Here is an 18370-nt window from a genome sequence, read left to right on the forward strand (position 1 = left end):
CTGGTAACGTTCTGTTATTATCTCATAGCGTGGTGAATGTGCAGGTCACAACTTGTCCACCAGAGCGTTTTGGAGTTGTTGGATTGTGTATTTGATGAGTTTGATGAGGGAAGCCAAGAAATCCCATGAGCCTCAGCTAATGCTTGCACGGACAATTAAGGTAACGGAACCGACTACACAATGGGCCAATTTGCCAAAAATGTTGAACTATCCCTTTAAAAACAAGAATCGATTTTCTCTTTTCTGTCCAGCTATCTAGCTAGTTAGCTAACTTAGCTAAGGTAGGAAACGTTTCTGTTTGCTTTAAAAGGGCGCAAATTGTTAAGTTTGGATTTAGCAGGCTTTATTTAGGCTCCTACATTAGCTCACTTAGCAATGATAGCCTGGGGTGTCCATAAGCTATTGTTTGCCATGATCGTGGTACGTGGCACTGTTTTGTCAAGTTTCGCTGGATACTTGAATGACAATAAGATTTTACGGGTTGAGACTGCGAGTTTACATCGATTAACATTAAACCTATCAATTAATGTAATCCAAAGTAGCCTATGTGGATGTTTTTAAATTAATTTGCTGCTATAAAGAGGAGCAACTCTATTTTATTTCCAATATTCAAATGCCTTCAGGCACCTGCGTCTCCACTGTGGTTATTACGGGATGTAAACAGCCCGTGTGCTCCTCTTGTACAGTCGTTACGGTAACCAACAGCCGCAGTCATCCACTTGTGTTTATTCCGGAGCTCTGCTGCACCTCAGCTCGACTCGGACTGATTTCACCTCTGTGTCGGGCGCCACGCTCCGTGTTTCCTCCTCCTTCTCACCATCATCTCTGCCAGGTTCGTTGCGTTTATTTACATATTTGCCTCCTTTTAGTAGTGGTTTATTATGAAGGGTAAGAATCAAAGGTGATTTTATTTGACAGTGCGTGTCGCCTTGAAATGAGTCCTGCGTAAAAAAGTGAACTCGGTAATCTCAATTTTTGCTGCAGGGGCCATCATCGATGAAGCTGCGACTCCAGCAGCGTTTAGCAGGTTTTTATAGTGATGTTGTGTTGTGTTTTCAGGTCCTCTCAGCCTCCTCTGAACCGCATCATCTGACCCACCACAGCTCCTCTGCGTAAAAGGTGAAATCAGTGGGGGAGGAGGAGGAGGAGGATTGTGAAGGAGGCTGCAGGGCCTGGTCCTGGTTCTGGTTCTGGTTCTCTACAGTAATCAGATTTCATACGGACTTATCTTATCTTCCGAGCTGACTCCATAGAAGTCTGAGTTCATGCCGGATTTCGAGCACTTCAGATTTTCCTACTCGAGTATGAATCCGGTCCTGGGGGAGAGCGGCTTTCTGGCACCGCAGCTGCAGCAGCACCATCACCACCAGATGATGACAGGGGGCCAGATCGACTCAGCCATCCCGGAGCCCGGCTACTTCCTCGGGGATCACGCCGGGTTTGGGCCGGACGGGCTCTCCGGGCTGGACCTGGGCGCTCTGCCGCCGTCCGGCCTCGCCTACCTGCACCTGAGCAACAACCCGCTGCTGCACCGCGCGCCCCCGGCGGCCACGGCGCTGCGCAACGACCTGGGCTCCAACATCAGCGTCCTGAAGACCCTCAACCTGCGCTTCCGCTGCTTCCTGGCCAAGGTGCACGAGCTGGAGCGCAGAAACAAGGTGCTGGAGAAGCAGCTGCAGCAGGTGTGTAGTGTATTATCATTATCCACCTTCATTTTCTTACTTTAAAGGGATAGATAGTTCACCCAAAATTCAAATTTCACTCATTATCTACTCACCCTCATGTCGACTATATAAGAGCTGTGAGAATTTTCAGAGTCCTCCGTGCCTTCTCTGAGTTAAGGGGGTCCTGCAGCAGTATTTGTCCATAATGGTTGTCAATGGATACCAACTTTCTTCGTCCAAAAAGACACACCAAAAAACATCCAAATATAGTTCCAGCTGACCAACATATTATCAATAAGCATAAGGACATTATAGTATTTGCTACTTTGCTTGCCTGCCTGGAAATCCCCCAAACCACCCAGCACCTCCTTATGGATGAGTGACCTTATGCTCCATTTAAGTCTTGAAAAGATCAAATACACACCTAGAGGGTCGAAAAACCTATTTTATTCCACCTGGAGCCCAGTAATGTCTTTCATAAACAAACTTAAAACTCTCCCTGATAACTCATGAATCCACTGGTACTACATCCTGAAGGGTGTACCCTGTTTTTAATAAAAAGATAGTTGAAAAAAAAAAAAACAAACATCCAAATACCTCCATAGTGCTCGTCTGTAATGTCCCTCTTGTATTGAAGCCCTGACATGAGAAATTGTTCCGCCGGTCAGTGCAAATCAGGAAGAGCAGTGAACTGAGACACTGGGAGCTTCCGCTACAAACAAGCTTAAAATATAGACTTATTTAATTTTTTTCAGAACAATTTCTCATGTCGGGGCTTCAATACAAGAGGGACATTACAGACGAGCAGCATGGAGGTATTTGGATATTTTTTGGTGTGTCTTTTTGGACGAAGAAAGTTGGTATCCATTCACAACCATTATATGGACAAATACTGCTACGTGGACCCCCCCGTAACTCAGAGAAGGAACGGAGGACTCTGAAACTTCTCACAGCTCTTAGTCCACATGAGGGTGAGTAGATAATGAGTGACATTTGAAAGAATAAACTCCTTTTTTGAATACAAGCGAAGACGTGTCAGCGGTGGTGATTCCTTCTTTTCATCAACACATCAATATACCACACACAGGCCCTGGAGGAGAACGGTGGCGGCGGCGGAGATGCAGGACACCCGAAGCCCCTGACCAAGGAGATGGGGGTCCAGACCGGGTTCATCGGGCCCATCGCGACCAGACCGGGCCTCATCCCGCTGCACAACGCCAACAACTCGGCCTACCTGCCGGGCGGCCTGCTCTCCCCCACGCTGAACCCTCCTCCTTTCTACGACAACAAATACCTGGGGGGGAACAACCTCAACCCGTTCGCGGTGTCCACGGATTCAAACTCCAACCTCACCACCACGTCCGGCGGCTTCTCCGTCAGCCCGGCGCTCAGCCCCAGCAGCGGCGACGCCTTCAAAACCATCACGAACATCAATGAGAAGTACTGCACCGCCGACACCGGGACCAACACCAACAACCCGCTCCCTCCTCCGCCGCGGTTCCTCCCCGGGACCATCTGGTCCTTCAACCACACCCGCCGGTTCGGCGCCGGGAGGGAGTCGAGCGTCACGGGGCCCGGCGTGTCCTGGACGCACCCGGACGGCGTCGGAGTCCAGATCGACACCATCACCCCGGAGATCAGGGCGCTGTACAACGTGCTGGCCAAGGTGAAGAGGGAGAGGGACGAGTACAAGAGGAGGTAAGGACGGCTCACTGCTTCTTCCTATTCTTCTCTGCAGGTGGAGATGGTTTCTAGTTGTTCAAAATCAAATGAACTTTATTTGTCTTGCAAGCAGGGCCGTTGCTAGGAATTCTGGCCCCCCTTAAAGAATATTAAAGTGGGCCCCTACCCCCTAACTTTTCCAGTTATTTTGTCTTTTTTTCTTAGACTACTTATGTATTATCATTTTTTATTTAGCCTACTTTGTTTTGATGCTAATGCAGCATTACTATGAGTATTAGTCAGGGTCTTATGCAGAATAATTCAGTCATACAAAGATTAGAGAACTGTTTTTTTGTGGGCCCCACTGGGCACTGGGCCCCTAGAATTATTATCACCTTTCTCCCCTATACAACGGCCCTGCTTGCAAGGGAAATTTGTCTTGGGAAAGTAGCACCGTAACAACTGCCTTGTACATGCAATACATACATACACAATACATACACAATATGCAACAGTAACGGTGGCAAACATACTTTACACCAAGAAAAGAGAAAGAAAGAAAGTGTGGTGAGTGCAATAAATAGGTTAAAATACTTATACTACAAGTACAGATAAAAACATACTAAAAACTAAGTGGATGTTGATTTAAGGCTTCCATTGGTTACGTCAAGAGCAAAGGTAGACCTGCATGGTGCATGAGCCTCTACCTGGGGGGCAACACAGGGCCAGCAGGTGGACAGGCAAACCCATTGACAGTGATTGATGTGATTGATTGATGGGTTGATGGGTTGATGTTTTTCATGTCTGCAGCTTCTCCTGCAAGTGGTTTCACTGTTAGAAGAATAGTTTTTCCAGTAACATGCACTTGGCAAACACTTTATAAGGAACCTATAGCCTTTGTTGGAAACTTTCCTCCACGCTGCTGCTGCTGCACATTACACCACATTATCCTCCACTGTGGCATCCAAACCAGGATTTAATGACAAGGTAGCATTTGTGATTATTTTCTTTAAACCACTGATCTGTATCTGCAGGATTCTGTGAATTTCATTGCTACTTATTACATTAACCAGCAGGTGCAGTGGTCAGTGGGAAAATAAGGTGTTTACAGACTGGTATTTTCTCTCGCTGCTAGTTTCTTTGCAATATTGACTGATTGTTTCCACAGTTTTGCAGAGCGTTGATCAGTCAGTGTCTTGTTTTGTCCAACATTTCAAGGAAATACTGCAAACTCTCACATTTAGGAACGTAGAAACATCAAGTTTAATCTTTCATTTTTGTTATTTAATGGTCAAAATAGTTGGTGATGAACATTGGAATGAGTTGATCAGCTTGTGAGCAGCTGATCTCTTGGTGTGGTCTGTTGAGTTTTCCCCACAGGGGGAGAAGCATCAAAGCAGGGCGTCAGGCTGCGTTATTATTGTTATGATGATGATGTTGATGACTGTCTGAAGGTCATAATATTCTTTGGATGGTGTTTTGTGGAGCTGTGCAGACTTTAGAGGGCAGGTTGTGAAAGATAAAAGCACCAGTGACAGGATGTGCTGACAGTCTGACACCAGCTACAGCACCTGTGTCAGAAACTAACAACACACCAGAGCTAATACACAATAACATACAGTCACAGAGCAGCAAAGGGAAGTGGAATAACACATAAAACATTAAAAAAAAAACTAAAATAGCTTCATATCGTCTCCATGAACATGCACTAAGCTGGTTCCTGTAGCTCGGTGTGTTTTGGCTCAGAGGGTTTTATCCATCGATCGCTCTGAGCAGCTGAAACATGATAGTGATACTGGGGGGTTGGATGATGTGGTGATGATAATCTGTCACCCCAGAGGGAACTGCTCGTATATTTTATGCCAAGGAAGAAGAAGATCTCTCTTAATCTTAACTGTCTCCTCCCCCCACCCCCCACCCCCCTCCCCCATGGGTGTGTTGGATCACTGAGGACGAGACTGTAAATCACTGAGCAGCAAGATTTGCTTTAAGTGGATTTTTTTTTTTAATTAATCTATCAGATGACTTTGTCCAAAGATGCTCACAGTGTCTGGTGTGTCTGGTTTCTGCTTCAGTCTGATAAAAAGCACTTGTTTTGTCAGGTTCTAGTGTTTGTTTAAACATGAATGTTAAAGGACACATACTCTGGTTTTCTCACTGTATTGACTGAAATATTGGAACTTTTTTAATAATGTGGGTTATGAAATTTTAAGCTTTGTACTACTACAGTTTAAAGCTGAAATGATAAGAGCAGTAATTGATGATGATCGTCTTTAAATGGATTTGAAAAAGAAATTAAAACTGCATTTTAGATTAAATGGGTTAATTGAAGACGTCACCTCTGACTGTTGGAAATTACAAAGAGCAATTTCTGAAACTTTACACATCAGGGAAATAATCAGCAGATTAATGGTTTATGAAAGAATAATTATCAGTATTAAAGCCTGACAGGAACTTAATGAACCTGATTGGATAAAAGGAGCAATAGGAAGAAGAAATAAACATATTTAACCTGAGGGAATATATTTATTTGTGCAGTGTTCAGTGTTATAAATAAGAACTAAATCGTTTCCAGGAGCTTTAAATATTATAATTGTTGCACAGTTGTGTGATCTATGTGGTTCAGTGAGTGTAAACTGTGTAGAGGATGTGTGTGTCTGTGTGTGTGTGTGTTGCTTTGACCCACATGAACACACACACAGTCGTCCTCTGGTGAAAACACTGACCTCACCACTTTGTCCCTGAGCTGCTGAGGCAGGACGGAGGCTCGGAGCCATCGATCAGCAGCAGCAGCAGCAGCAGCAGCAGCTCTCTCATTTACAGTTTACAGCTGCACTCACCTACATTTCAGTTTCTTTACACGTTTGAAATGTGTGAAAACCATCAGCAGGTTGAACAGTATTTTAGAGTCTTTAATGTGAACATCAGGGAAGAGGAGACGGTTTGATCTGATTTAAAATAAACAGGGACGACACTTGTGTTGTAGTTTGTGGGTGAGGGAGTTCATTCATCATCATTGTTCTGTTTAGAAACTGTCCTCTCTCTATGAACCTCTTTTCTATTCATTAATAAAAAAAAAAGAAGTGAAAATTAAAACTTAATGTATCAATAAAACTCTTAGATTGACCCACTAGTATTTCTAAGTCATAATCTCAGTCCACTTTGGTAAAACCCTTACATTTCAAGTGATATTGAAGAAATAAAATAAGTAAACAGATGAATAATGAGAACTAATCCGTGATCGCTATTGGATTTTTGGGGCCAATATTGATACCAATATGAGGGAGTCGAGGGACGATGAAAAATCTGATAACTGATCAGCCTTTTTTTTTTTTTTACATTGCTTCATACAATTTACAGTGTTTCCTCTATCATAATATTTTGGAGGCTGCATCAACATTACTGAAACTTTGCAAACACAAACTGAGTGAAGCTGGTCTCAGATCAGCGCTCCTCCTGGAGCAGAAATGTCTCGTCAGACTGAGTTTTGTGGCACTTTGTTTTTGCGTCATGTTTATGTTAGAGGTTTTATGTGCGTAACTTTTGAGCGTAGTTGGAGCTCCGGCCGCCGGTCTCCTGTCTGCTCGGTTGTTCTGTGCAAAGACCCTGATTGGTCGCCTCGTTTGCGCCCTGAGTGCTGATTGGCTCCAGATGAGAACATCATAAAACCAACTTTGAGTTTGACTTTGGAGGTTGTTGTTTGTTTTTCAGGAGCTTTTAGAGCTGCAACAAGCTGATTAACTCTTAACTGTTTATCACCAACTAGTCTGACAAAAAAAAAAATCCAATTTTGGTGTTTGGGAAAGAAGATGGTTCACTATGCTCTTGAAAAATTGATAAAATTTGAAAAGAAACAATAATAATGTTGATAAGTTGACACAGAATGAAGATATAGAAATAGAAACTCATAATTCTGAGGAGACAAAGAACTAAAATTTGAACTTTTTGCAGCAAAAAAAAAGCAGGCGCTCTGCAATCGGATAGTAATGTCTTTCCAGGATGTTTCAGAGTTAGGCTGTCTGAGGTGAGTGACTACATGCAAAAACAAAGTTTATACTGTTTATACTGTACACTATATGAGTTCAGTGGTGTCTCGTTAAGGATTCGAGTCATGTACCATAGATATTTGATTGTTTTTTGAGTGTTTGTTGTGGTTGAAAGAATTGCCCCCATATGTTAGCATTGTGGCTATTGCTAGCGTCGTCTAGCCATGGTGTAACTCGGTTTGCCTGCATCAATTTTAGTCGCGTTTTTTTGCTCCCCCCAACACTGAGTGACCATCAGGAAAACGATTTAGGGGTCAAAAATGGCCGGAATTCTCCTTTAACTCTCAGATAAAGGCTCATAAACTCTCTCCAGGATGTTCAAACCTCTGAATTCATAACACTGAGGTCGTGACCTCTGTGTGCTGCCAGTGTTCACTTCCCAGAACAAACCAGTGTGATGTTTCCAGTCTGGTTATAATAAACCAGTCAGTGTGTTTGTCTGAGGGGAAGAGGGGGAGGAGGAGGAGGAGGAGGAGGGGGGAGGTGTCTGGGGAGAGACACTTAACATGCGCTGTTGTTTTCCTCCCTCACACTGTCGCTCTCCATCTCTTCCTCCGTCTTGCTCCTCTTCTTTTTTGTCTTTCTCTCCTCTCTCCTTCCTTCTTTCCCCCTCGTCCTCCTCCTCCTCCTCCCTTTTGGGTTTTGTCCTCCTGCCTGCAATGCAGCACCGGCCTGTGACCGCCAACAGTGATGTCACCCAGGCTGCCATCTTTACCTCCTCTGTCTTCTCTCCATCTTGTCTTTTACCCTCAGTGTTTCTCTTGTGTCTCATTACTCATTATTATCATCTCTTCTCTCTCTCTCTCTCTCTACCTGCCTCCTCACATCTCTCCCTCTACACCCATCATGTTCTCTCTTCTTTCATCTTGTTCTCTTCATCTCTTTCTTTCTCTTTCTCAGTTTCTGTTTCTCTCTCGTTATTACTAAACTCTTTGCTGCTGACTCCTCATCCCACCATCCTCCCATGTGACGTTCTGCAGCGTCAGCCATGCAGGCGCTGACATCATCTTTAGCATCACCATTTAGCATCTTTATCTCCCCCTAAACACACACACACACACACACACACACACACACACACACACACACACACACACACACACACACACACACACACACACACACACACACACACACACACACACACACACACAGCGCCACAGTTCAGTTCAGTTCAGTCGAGTTCATTTCAGGCTTCATTTGGACAAAAGTCTGTGGACGGACCGACATCGATCTGCTGCTGTAATAACCTCCCGGCTTCTGGGAAACGTTTCTCATCCTGTTCAGCCACAAGAGCATCATCTTCATCTTCATCATCATCATCTTCATCATCTTCATCATCATCCAGCTCTGATGTGGAGGTGATGAGGTTCATCTGGCACCAGTTCATCTTTCATCTGTTTCTGCAGAGCCGTTACTGTAACACTCCTGTTGTCCACCTGGGGCAAGGAAGGAAAGGAAAAGAAAGGAAAAGGAAGGACAGAAAGATGGAGGGAGGGAACAGATTCGTTCAAGGAAGGAAGAAGGGAAAGAAGGAAGGGAAAAGAAGGAAAGAAAGATGGAGGGTCAATCGGATCAAAAGAGGAAGTAAGAAGAAGTGAGGACGAAGGGAAGGAAGGCTGGAAGGAAGGCTGGAAGGAAGGAAGGAAGGAAGGAAGGAAGGAAGGAAGGAAGGAAGGAAGGAAGGAAGGAAGGAAGGAAGGAAGGAAGGAAGGTAGGTTTCTGCAGAGCCGTTAACACTCCTGTTGTCCACCTGGGTCAAGGAAGGAAAGAAGGAAGGAGGGAGGGAAGGAAGGAAGGAAGGCAGAAAGGACAAAGGGAAAGATGGGAGGAAAGAAGGAAGGAAGGGAAAAAGGGAGGAAAGATAGATGGAGGGAGGGGAGGGAACAGATTGGGTCAAAAAGGGAGGGAGAAGGAAGGAAGGGAGGGAGGGAGCGAAAAAGGATTGTGGAAAGAAGGAAAAAGGGAAAAGGAAGGACAGAAAGATGGAGGGAGGGAACAGATTCGTTCAAAGAAGGAAGAAGGAAGGGGAAAAGAAGGAAAGAAAGATGGAGGGTCAATTGGATCAAAAGAGGAAGGAAGAAGAAGTGAGGACGAAGGGAAGGAAGGAAGGAAGGAAGGAAGGAAGGAAGGAAGGAAGGAAGGAAGGAAGGAAGGAAGGAAGGAAAGAAGGAAGGAGGGAAAGATGGAGGGTCAATTGGATCAAAAGAGGAAGGAAGAAGAAGTGAGGACGAAGGGAAGGAAGGAAGAAGGGAGGGAAGGAAGGAAGGCAGAAAGGACAAAGGGAAAAAGGAAGGAAAGATAGATGGAGGGAGGGAAGGGAACAGATTGGGTCAAAAAGGAAGGGAGAAGGAAGGAATGAAGGAAGGGAGGGAGCGAAAAAGGATTGTGGAAAGAAGGAAAGGGGGAAAGGAAGGACAGAAAGATGGAGGGAGGGAACAGATTCGTTCAAGGAAGGAAGAAGGAAGGGAAAAAGAAGGAAAGAAAGATGGAGGGTCAGTTGGATCAAAAGAGGAAGGAAGGAAGAAGAAGTGAGGACGAAGGGAAAGAAGGAAGGAAGGACAAAGGGATAGAAGGGAGGAAAGAAGGAAGGAGGGAAAGATGGAGGGTCAATTGGATCAAAAGAGGAAGGAAGAAGAAGTGAGGACGAGGAAGGAAGGATGGATTGTGGAAAGAAGGAAGGGACCAGATTGGGTCAGTTTGACCCAGAAAGACAACAGGAGGGTTAAATCCTCACGAGCGCAGAAGAAAATAAAAAATAAAAAAACAAAAATCCCAAATTGAGTTGTCACAGTGCGGCTGTTTGGCTGCAGGGATGAGATCTGCTCTCTTATCTCCATGGAGATATTCTTTCTGACTCCGTTATTATACAGTTTAAGGAGCGTTTGCATCATTGTGCAGTGAAGTGCGAGCGTCTCTGCAGAGCCACGTGTGGAGACTGACAAACCCATCAGATGCTCGGAGCCACAAGGACGTCAGCTCGCTCACTGTGACCCCCCTCCTCCCCTCCTCCCTCCTCCCCCCTCCTCTCTATATATGATATCTATCTCTGTCTCTCTGTGTCTCAGCTGGAGTTTCACCTCCTCCAGCTAAATGCTCCTCATCACCACTCAGCTGCTGTTTCCTAATCACTGTAACCAGCAGAAATCTGCACAGAGTCACGTTTCGCTCCGCATCCGCACATGATTCAAGATTTTTTATTTATTTATTTATTTTTTAACCTCAGAGTCTCTGTCAAGTCCCCACGATACGTCGCAATGTGATATTATTGGTTTTTAGTTCAGTTTCAACATATTCATCAGTTGTTTCTGCTGTTTTAACAGATTTTCAACAGAAAGAAATATTAACAGGAATGTAATAAACAATCAGGACAAAACAAACGAGACAAAATGAACAGAAACAGAAACAACAAATGGGCAAAAAAACTAAAGAAAAGTATCAGATTATTAATGTAGACCGGATTCATATGTGTTAATGGATCAGGCTTTAACCACTGAGCTGTGATGCATTTATTTGCTGTTTTTTCTCAGTATTTGTAGGAGATAAATAAGGCCACTGTTCATTGCAGTGAAGTTATTCTTCCCAGAATATTTTCAATTTAGGGTATTGACTGAAATGTATATTATTGCGATTTTAAACATTTTGTAATGCAATAACATATAACAAAACATAATAGTGCGATTCATCACCTTTTTGCAAACTGCAAATGATGTCCTGAAAAGAAAAAACTAAAGTAAAACATCTGTTTTATCTAAGAAGATAAATGTCTCGGTTTATTCATCTCACATTTTGCTCCACTGAACTGCATTGTGGGTGATGTAGTAGTTGGACTGACTTTGAAAAAAGAAAATAGGGTTCTGCTGCTTTTATATTTGATCCAGTTTCTTTTGACTGGCCTTTATCAGTATGACAGTGGACGACGACTGTCTGAAAAGATGTTGTTGAAGCAGCAGGAGACTGAACAGCTGGATGGATCAGGTTGTTTCAGTGTGACTGATGATCAAACAGGATTTCTCAGCTTTTTAAATTAAAATCACTGTGAGTTAACATTAGTTTTTAAAGATTAAACCCCTAAATGAGATGCAGATCAGTGTCTCTCCCTGTGTCTCCTGTTTGTTTATGTCCTCTCCATGGCGACTGAGTGGCTGCTGCTGCTGCTGCTGTTCGTGCTGCACATGCTTCACATGCTCGTCTCTCCTTATGTAACTCATGCTGAGTAACACAGGAGGAGGAGGAGGAGGAGGAGGAGGAGGAGGTGGCAGGTAACGGTGGTGGGCTGCGTCTTAACCCTCCTGTTGTCCACCTGGGTCATGGAAGGAAGGAAGGAGGGAGGGAGGGAGGGAAGGAAGGGAAAAGGAAGGAAAGATAGATGGAGGGAGAGAACAGATTGGGTTAAAAGGGAAGGAGAGAGGGAGGGAGCGAAAAAGGATTGTGGAAAGAAGGAGAGGGAAAAGGAAGGACAGAAAGATGGAGGGAGGGAACAGATTGGTTTAAAAGGGAAGGAAGAAGGGAGGAAAGAAGGAAGGGAAAAAGAAGGAAAGAAAGATGGGGAGTCGATTGGATCAAAAGAGGAAGGAAGAAGAAGTAAGGATGAAGGGAAGGAGGGAAGGAAGGACAAAGGGAAAGATGGGAGGAAGGAAGGGAAAAAGGAAGGACAATAGATGGAGGGAGGGAACAGATTGGGTCAAAAAGGAAGGAAGAAGGGAGGGAGGGAGCGAAAAGATTGTGGAAAGAAGGAAAGGGAAAAGGAAGGACAGAAAGATGGAGGGAGGGAACAGATTCGTTCAAGGGAGGAAGAAGGGAAAGAAGGAAGGGAAAAAGAGGGAAAGAAAGATGAAGGGTCAATTGATCAAAAGAGAAAGGAAGAAGAAGTAAGGACGAAGGGAAGAAAAGAAGGAAGGACAAAGGGAAAGATGGGAGGAAATAAGGAAGGAAAGATAGATGGAGGGAGGGAACAGATTGGGTCAAAAAGGAAGGAAGAAGGAAGGGATTGTGGAAAGAAGGAAAGGGAAAAAGGAAGGACAGAAAGATGGAGGGAGGGAACAGATTCATTCAAGGAAGGAAGAAGGGAAAGAAGGAAAGAAAGAAGGACAAAGGGAAAGAAGGAAGGAGGGAAAGATGGAGGGTCAATTGGATCAAAAGAGGAAGGAAGAAGAAGTGAGGATAAAGGGGAAGGAAGGCTGGAAGGAAGGGAGGGAGGAAGGAAGGAAGGAAGGAAGGAAGGAAGGGAGGGAGGGAGGGAGGAAGGAAGGAAGGAAGGAAGGAAGGAAGGAAGGAAGGAAGGAAGGAAGGAAGGAAGGAAGGAAGGAAGGAAGGAAGGGAGGGAGGGAGGGAGGAAGGAAGGAAGGGGGGGAGGGAGGGGGGGAGGGAGGGAAAAAGGATTGTGGAAAGAAGGAAGGAAGGAAGGGACCAAATTGGGTCAATTTGACCCAGAAAGACAACAGGAGGGTTAAAGCTGCACAGAGGAAGAAGGTCGGGGAGCTCCACCAATCACAGGCCGGGACGTCACCGTCACCAATAGACGACTTGTTGAAGTGTCTGTGTGAGTTTATGAACGAACGTGACGAACCTCACAAACACTCAGAGGGAACAGACGGACGCTCGGCTCCACAGGCCATGAATGTTTTATTAAATACTTTGTGTGTGTGTGTGTGTGTGTGTGTGTGTGTGTGTTTGTAGATGGGAGGAGGAGTACACAGCCAGAGTGGACCTGCAGGAGAAGGTGGCGGAGCTGGAGGAGGTGAAGTTACAGTAACACAACTAACACACTGTTTACATTTGTCTTATATTTAGTTTAGTTAATAGACAAAAACAGAGTTTAAATCACATTTTTACCACCTACATGGAGTTCCTCTTCCCTCAAACACAACGAATGACATGGAGGATGTGGCCCAGATTGAAACAACACAGTGTTTAGAGGAAATGTAGTCCTTATTTAGGGAAAAGATTACATTTGCAACTGTAAAAGAAGAGTATTTACTTTGCTATAAGTTAATTTTATTGATTGACCAAACAAAACAATTAAATTCTCAACAATATATATATATATGTATATATATATATATATATATATATATATATATATATATATATATATATATATATATATATATATATATATATATATATATATATATATATATATATATAATCTGTCCCTCTCTCACAAGACTTGAATTAACAAAGCAAATAATTCAATAAAAATGAAGATAAAATAGAAATATACAAACATATAATAGGATATTTTCAACAACAAGTACAATCCAGCTTCAAGGTGAAGTCCTAAACATCAATAGCGACATTTTAGTTAAGCAGAAATTAAGAGTCTGAGAGTAAAAATGGAAAAAAGTAAAAGTCAGTTTCCCACAGTGAATATATTTACAGCTGCACAACAGAGCAGAAGTTTATTCCTTTGCGTTAAGTGGCTAGTGTTACTAATGTGTGTTAATGTGTGTGTGTGTGTGTGCAGGACCTGCAGGAGAGTGAGGTGTGTCAGGACGAGCTGGCTCTGCGGGTGAAGCAGCTGAAGGCCGAGCTCGTCCTCTTCAAAGGCCTCGTCAGCAACGTGAGTCTCACACATTTAAATATCACGTTATTTTCTGTCATTTTAATGAAACTTCTCACAAACTGAACAAAACTTTAATTTATTCTCATTCATGGACTGACCGAAAATTCAGATTAGAATCAGATTTAAAATTTAAAGGGATAGTTCAACATTTTGGCAAATTGGCCCGTTGCCATAATCCCTATAGTCTGAGGAGTAGGTTTGTTATCTTTAATTGTTGGTGCAAGCTATTTTTAGAACGGCAGAGCAGAGCCGTGAGCTGCTCAGAGCTACGCTACGGAGGCTAATGGGATTCCTTGATTTCCCCTCATCTAACTTATCAAATACACAATCCAACAACTCCAAAACGCTCTGGTGGACAAGTTGTGACCTGCACATTCACCACGCTATGAGATAATAACAGAACATTACGAGACAGAGTTGTTTTAGAGGCAAATACAGAGACTGCTTGAATGAAAAACTGTCCCTGAAGGTAACGCGCATCAGCGGTTTTGCATGAATTTACCAAAACAACTCTGTTCCGTTATTATCTCATAGCGTGGTGAATGTGCAGGTCACAACTTGTCCACCAGAGCGTTTTGGAGTTGTTGGATTGTGTATTTGATGAGTTTGATGAGGGAAACTCATCAACTCGTTCTAAAAATAGCTTGCACCGACAATTTAAGGTAACGAACCTACTGCTAAGCCTAGGGATTATGGCAATTGGCCAATTTGCCAAAATGTTGAACTATCCCTTTAATAATATTTATTTAGTAATTAATGTTAATAATAATAATAAGAAGAAGGAGAACGTCTTGTTTCTCCACCAGAACCTGTCGGACCTGGACAGTAAGATCCAGGAGAAGGCCATGAAGGTCGACATGGACATCTGCCGCCGCATCGACATCACAGCTCGACTCTGTGACGTCGCCCAGCAGAGGAACTGCGAGGACATGATCCAGATGTTTCAGGTTCGTCTGTGGCCATCAATTAAAAGATAAATAAATCAATAAAAATCAATCACTCTCTTTAAGTTCATCGGTAAACTAACTCCGCCCCTTCAGGTGGCCACGCCTCCGTCCACCCTGAACCGCCGGGCCAGGAAGCAGAGCGGCCGGGACGGAGACGACCTGAGCATGTCCGAGAGCGAGGGGGGCGGGGCTAGAGACGACGAGTCGTGCAGCACGTCGGCCAATCAGATCAACGAGCAGATGCAGAAGATGCTGAACCAGCTGTGAGTGAATTTAAAGATAAAGACGGTGAAATACAAACAAACACCCCACATTGTTGATATAACTGTGTGTGTGTGTGTGTGTGTGTGTGTGTGTGTTTGTGTGTGCGCGTGTGCATGTGTGCGTGCGGCCCAGAAGAGAGTGCGAGTTTGAGGATGACTGTGACAGTTTGGCCTGGGAGGAAACTGAGGAAACTCTTTTGCTGTGGGATGATTTTTCTGGATACACACTGGGAATGGACACACAGGGAGAGGTACACACACACACACACACACACACACACACACACACACGCTCTAATATTTGATTGATTGATAAAAAACAATCAACGGTATAAACTTGGATCTTAAAAATCTAAAACAAAAAGTGAATTCAAAGCCACAGTTTTCCCACGGTCAGTGAATGCACCGTCAGTGTTTCCTGACCTGGTGGACGAGTTGGGTCTTCACTGCTGCTGAAGCATTTATGTTTAGAGCTAATCTTTAATTTTCAATCAATTAAATAGATCATAAATCACCAAATTTCACACATTTTCATATTCTCATTTTGCAAAGAGCAAAGAAACATGTTGATGTGATTAAAGACCCATTAAAAATCACATAATCAATTTTAAATTGCAATATCTGGTCATGTCATCACACTATGATGCTGTTTGCACACCATGCAGCTCTATTACATGATTTTTACATCCATATTTCTAGGATTTTGGTCAAAACAAATAATAAAAGAGTGATTTAAAATGTTATATAAAAGGCTATTTTCTTTCAGTTATTTTTCCAATCAATACATCATGGAATGAATCAATGATTTCAGCTGTAAAATTGTTGATAATCATGGATACAATCACATTTTCAAAGGAGTTTCAATGCGATGCAAACTTTTTCCGAACATGTAGGCAAAAATATGGTTTGTAAATAACATCAAGCAAGTTAAAGAACAAAAATTGAAAAACAAAAGTATGATCATTATATTCTTTACACATATTCCAAAAGGAGTGATCCCACCCCTTCTCAAATAGTAATTTGATCAATGTGGCATACAGTATGTATAATAATGTATCTGTGCTCTGCCCCTGTAGAATAACACATCAGGAAGTGGACAAAGTCATATAAAGGCATTTAAAAATCAATTTTCCTTCAAAAATTTTCAACTTTGTAGAATAATATTCACGTTTTATCATTATTTATTATTATTATAGGCTTCATTCAATTATTCAGTGTCTGTGAGAAAGTCTGTGAGAAAGAGAAAACGTGTAAATCCGGTGTTTTCTGACCTGCAGTCTCTGACGGAGCAGCTGCAGCAGCAGGACGAGTCCATCGAGAAGGTGATTAAAGACACCGAGTCTCTGTTCAAGACCAGAGAGAAGGACTACCAGGAAACCATCGACCAGATCGAGGTGAGACCCGGGAGTCGCCACGGTCACAGTCTGACAGGAGAATGAAGTGTCTGATGGCTTATAATAATCATCATAATAATAATAATGATGATGATAATAATATAAACATGTGTGTGTTTCCTGCAGCTGGAACTGGCCACAGCCAAGAGCGACATGAACCGTCACCTGCACGAGTACATGGAGATGTGTTCGATGAAGAGAGGCCTGGACGTCCAGATGGAGACCTGCAGGAGACTCATCACACAGAGCAAAGACAGGTCTCACACACACACACAAATGTGACAATAAAGTTGAATCAAACCTTTAAATCATATTCTTTAAATTTCATTATACATCACATCACATTTTATGTTCAAAACGAACCTTGTAAGTGATATTTTCTGGTGTTTAATACTGAACAAAAAAGCTGCTTTATTCAAATGTAACTTTATTATACATGAACCAAAGACAGTGACAAATACTGTCCAGAAACCCTCAAGGGTCTCTCAAAAAATACACTCATGACAGCTGTGGAAACTGTGAGCAGAGACAGTTAAACTTGAGCTCCCTCTGGTGGCTGAAGTCAGGAACTACACAACACCTGCAGTGAGACCAGGAGGACATGTTCTACTGTTGATCACATTTTTACTAGAGTAAAAGAGTATTGCAGTATTGAAAAGAATCTGTTTATCTCTTAAAATAATAGTTCACCAAAAAATGAAATTCATTATGAAAGTCATTACTGACTCACCCTCATGCTGATGAATACTCCGGAGTAGTTTTTTATTCCTCAAAGTGCATCTAGAGACCCGGGAGGGGGGTTCATAGTCCAACGAAAACTTAATATGAGAGTCAATAGTGCCCGACACAAAAATCCATAAAACAACAAAATAAAACATATAATCCTTCCTCCACACTGCTCGTCCACTGCAATCCAAGTGTCCTGGAGGGAGATAGTCCAGAGTTTACTCGAAACAATGTAATTTAGGACATTTTTACAGCCTAAACAGTCCTGTATTGCGCTCTGACGTCTGAATACAGGACTGTTTAGGCTGTAAAAATGTCCTAAATGACGTCGTTTCCAGTAAACTCTGGACTATATCCCTTCAGGACACTTGGATTGCAGTGGACGAGCAGTGTGGAGGAATATTAAATGGTTTTTGTGTAGTTTTATGGACGTTTTTGTGTCTGGCGCTATTACTCTCATATAAAGTTTTCGTTGGACTACTGGGTCTCCAGATGCACTTTGAAAACTACTCCGAATTTCATTTTTTGGTGAACTATTCCTTTAAATAATGTACGTATGATCATCTATCACATTTTCAAAAAGATAATTAATCCCGCTTGACTAAAAGCTCCACTTCAAAACAAGAGTTCTTCATAGAAATGTAGTGGAGTAAAAATTGGGTTTACAAGTTTACAAAAAGTACTTTGACAGTTAACCTTCTTCCTCCTCCTCCTCTTCTTCTCCTCCTCCTCCTCTCTTCTTCAGGAAGTCCGGCTCCCTCATCACGCTGACGGTCGACGACACCGACGGCGACAGGGAGGAGAGGAAGAAGCCGGCTCTACCCGCCGATGCCGAGGGCAACGACTCCTACTGCGACGCCAACGCCGCCATCCCCCCCCTCACCTGGAGGAAACCCTAACACACACACACGCAGCCGGTACCGACACGACGTGTGTGAGCCCACGGTCCACACGTACACCGGTGCTTCACCTAAAGGGGATAAAACAAAACAAAACAAAACAGAACAAAACCATATAATAATCTGTTGAGAGCATGTCAAACCAACAGGTGGTGATGTCACGACGACTGCGAGGCCACGTCAGCCAATCAGAGGCTTGTA

The 18370-nt window shown here is 43.2% G+C and overlaps 1 protein-coding gene across 1 annotated transcript; it reads left to right on the forward strand.

Annotated features, from left to right (window-relative positions):
• Positions 1–1265: 1265 nt before the first annotated feature.
• LOC310993878 (non-homologous end joining factor IFFO1-like) lies at positions 1266–18169 on the forward strand (the record flags this gene model as incomplete). The annotated part of the gene is made up of 10 exons (XM_083982361.1): positions 1266–1682; positions 2752–3362; positions 13052–13112; positions 13842–13937; positions 14747–14887; positions 14981–15150; positions 15284–15401; positions 16443–16544; positions 16671–16801; positions 18016–18169. 10 exons carry the CDS (start codon positions 1266–1268, stop codon positions 18167–18169), a joined length of 2001 nt encoding a protein of 666 aa, XP_083838487.1.
• Positions 18170–18370: the final 201 nt, after the last annotated feature.

This window comes from Trachurus trachurus (genome assembly GCF_905171665.1).
Source record: "Trachurus trachurus genome assembly, chromosome: 11".
NCBI classification, from domain to species: Eukaryota; Metazoa; Chordata; class Actinopteri; order Carangiformes; family Carangidae; genus Trachurus; species Trachurus trachurus.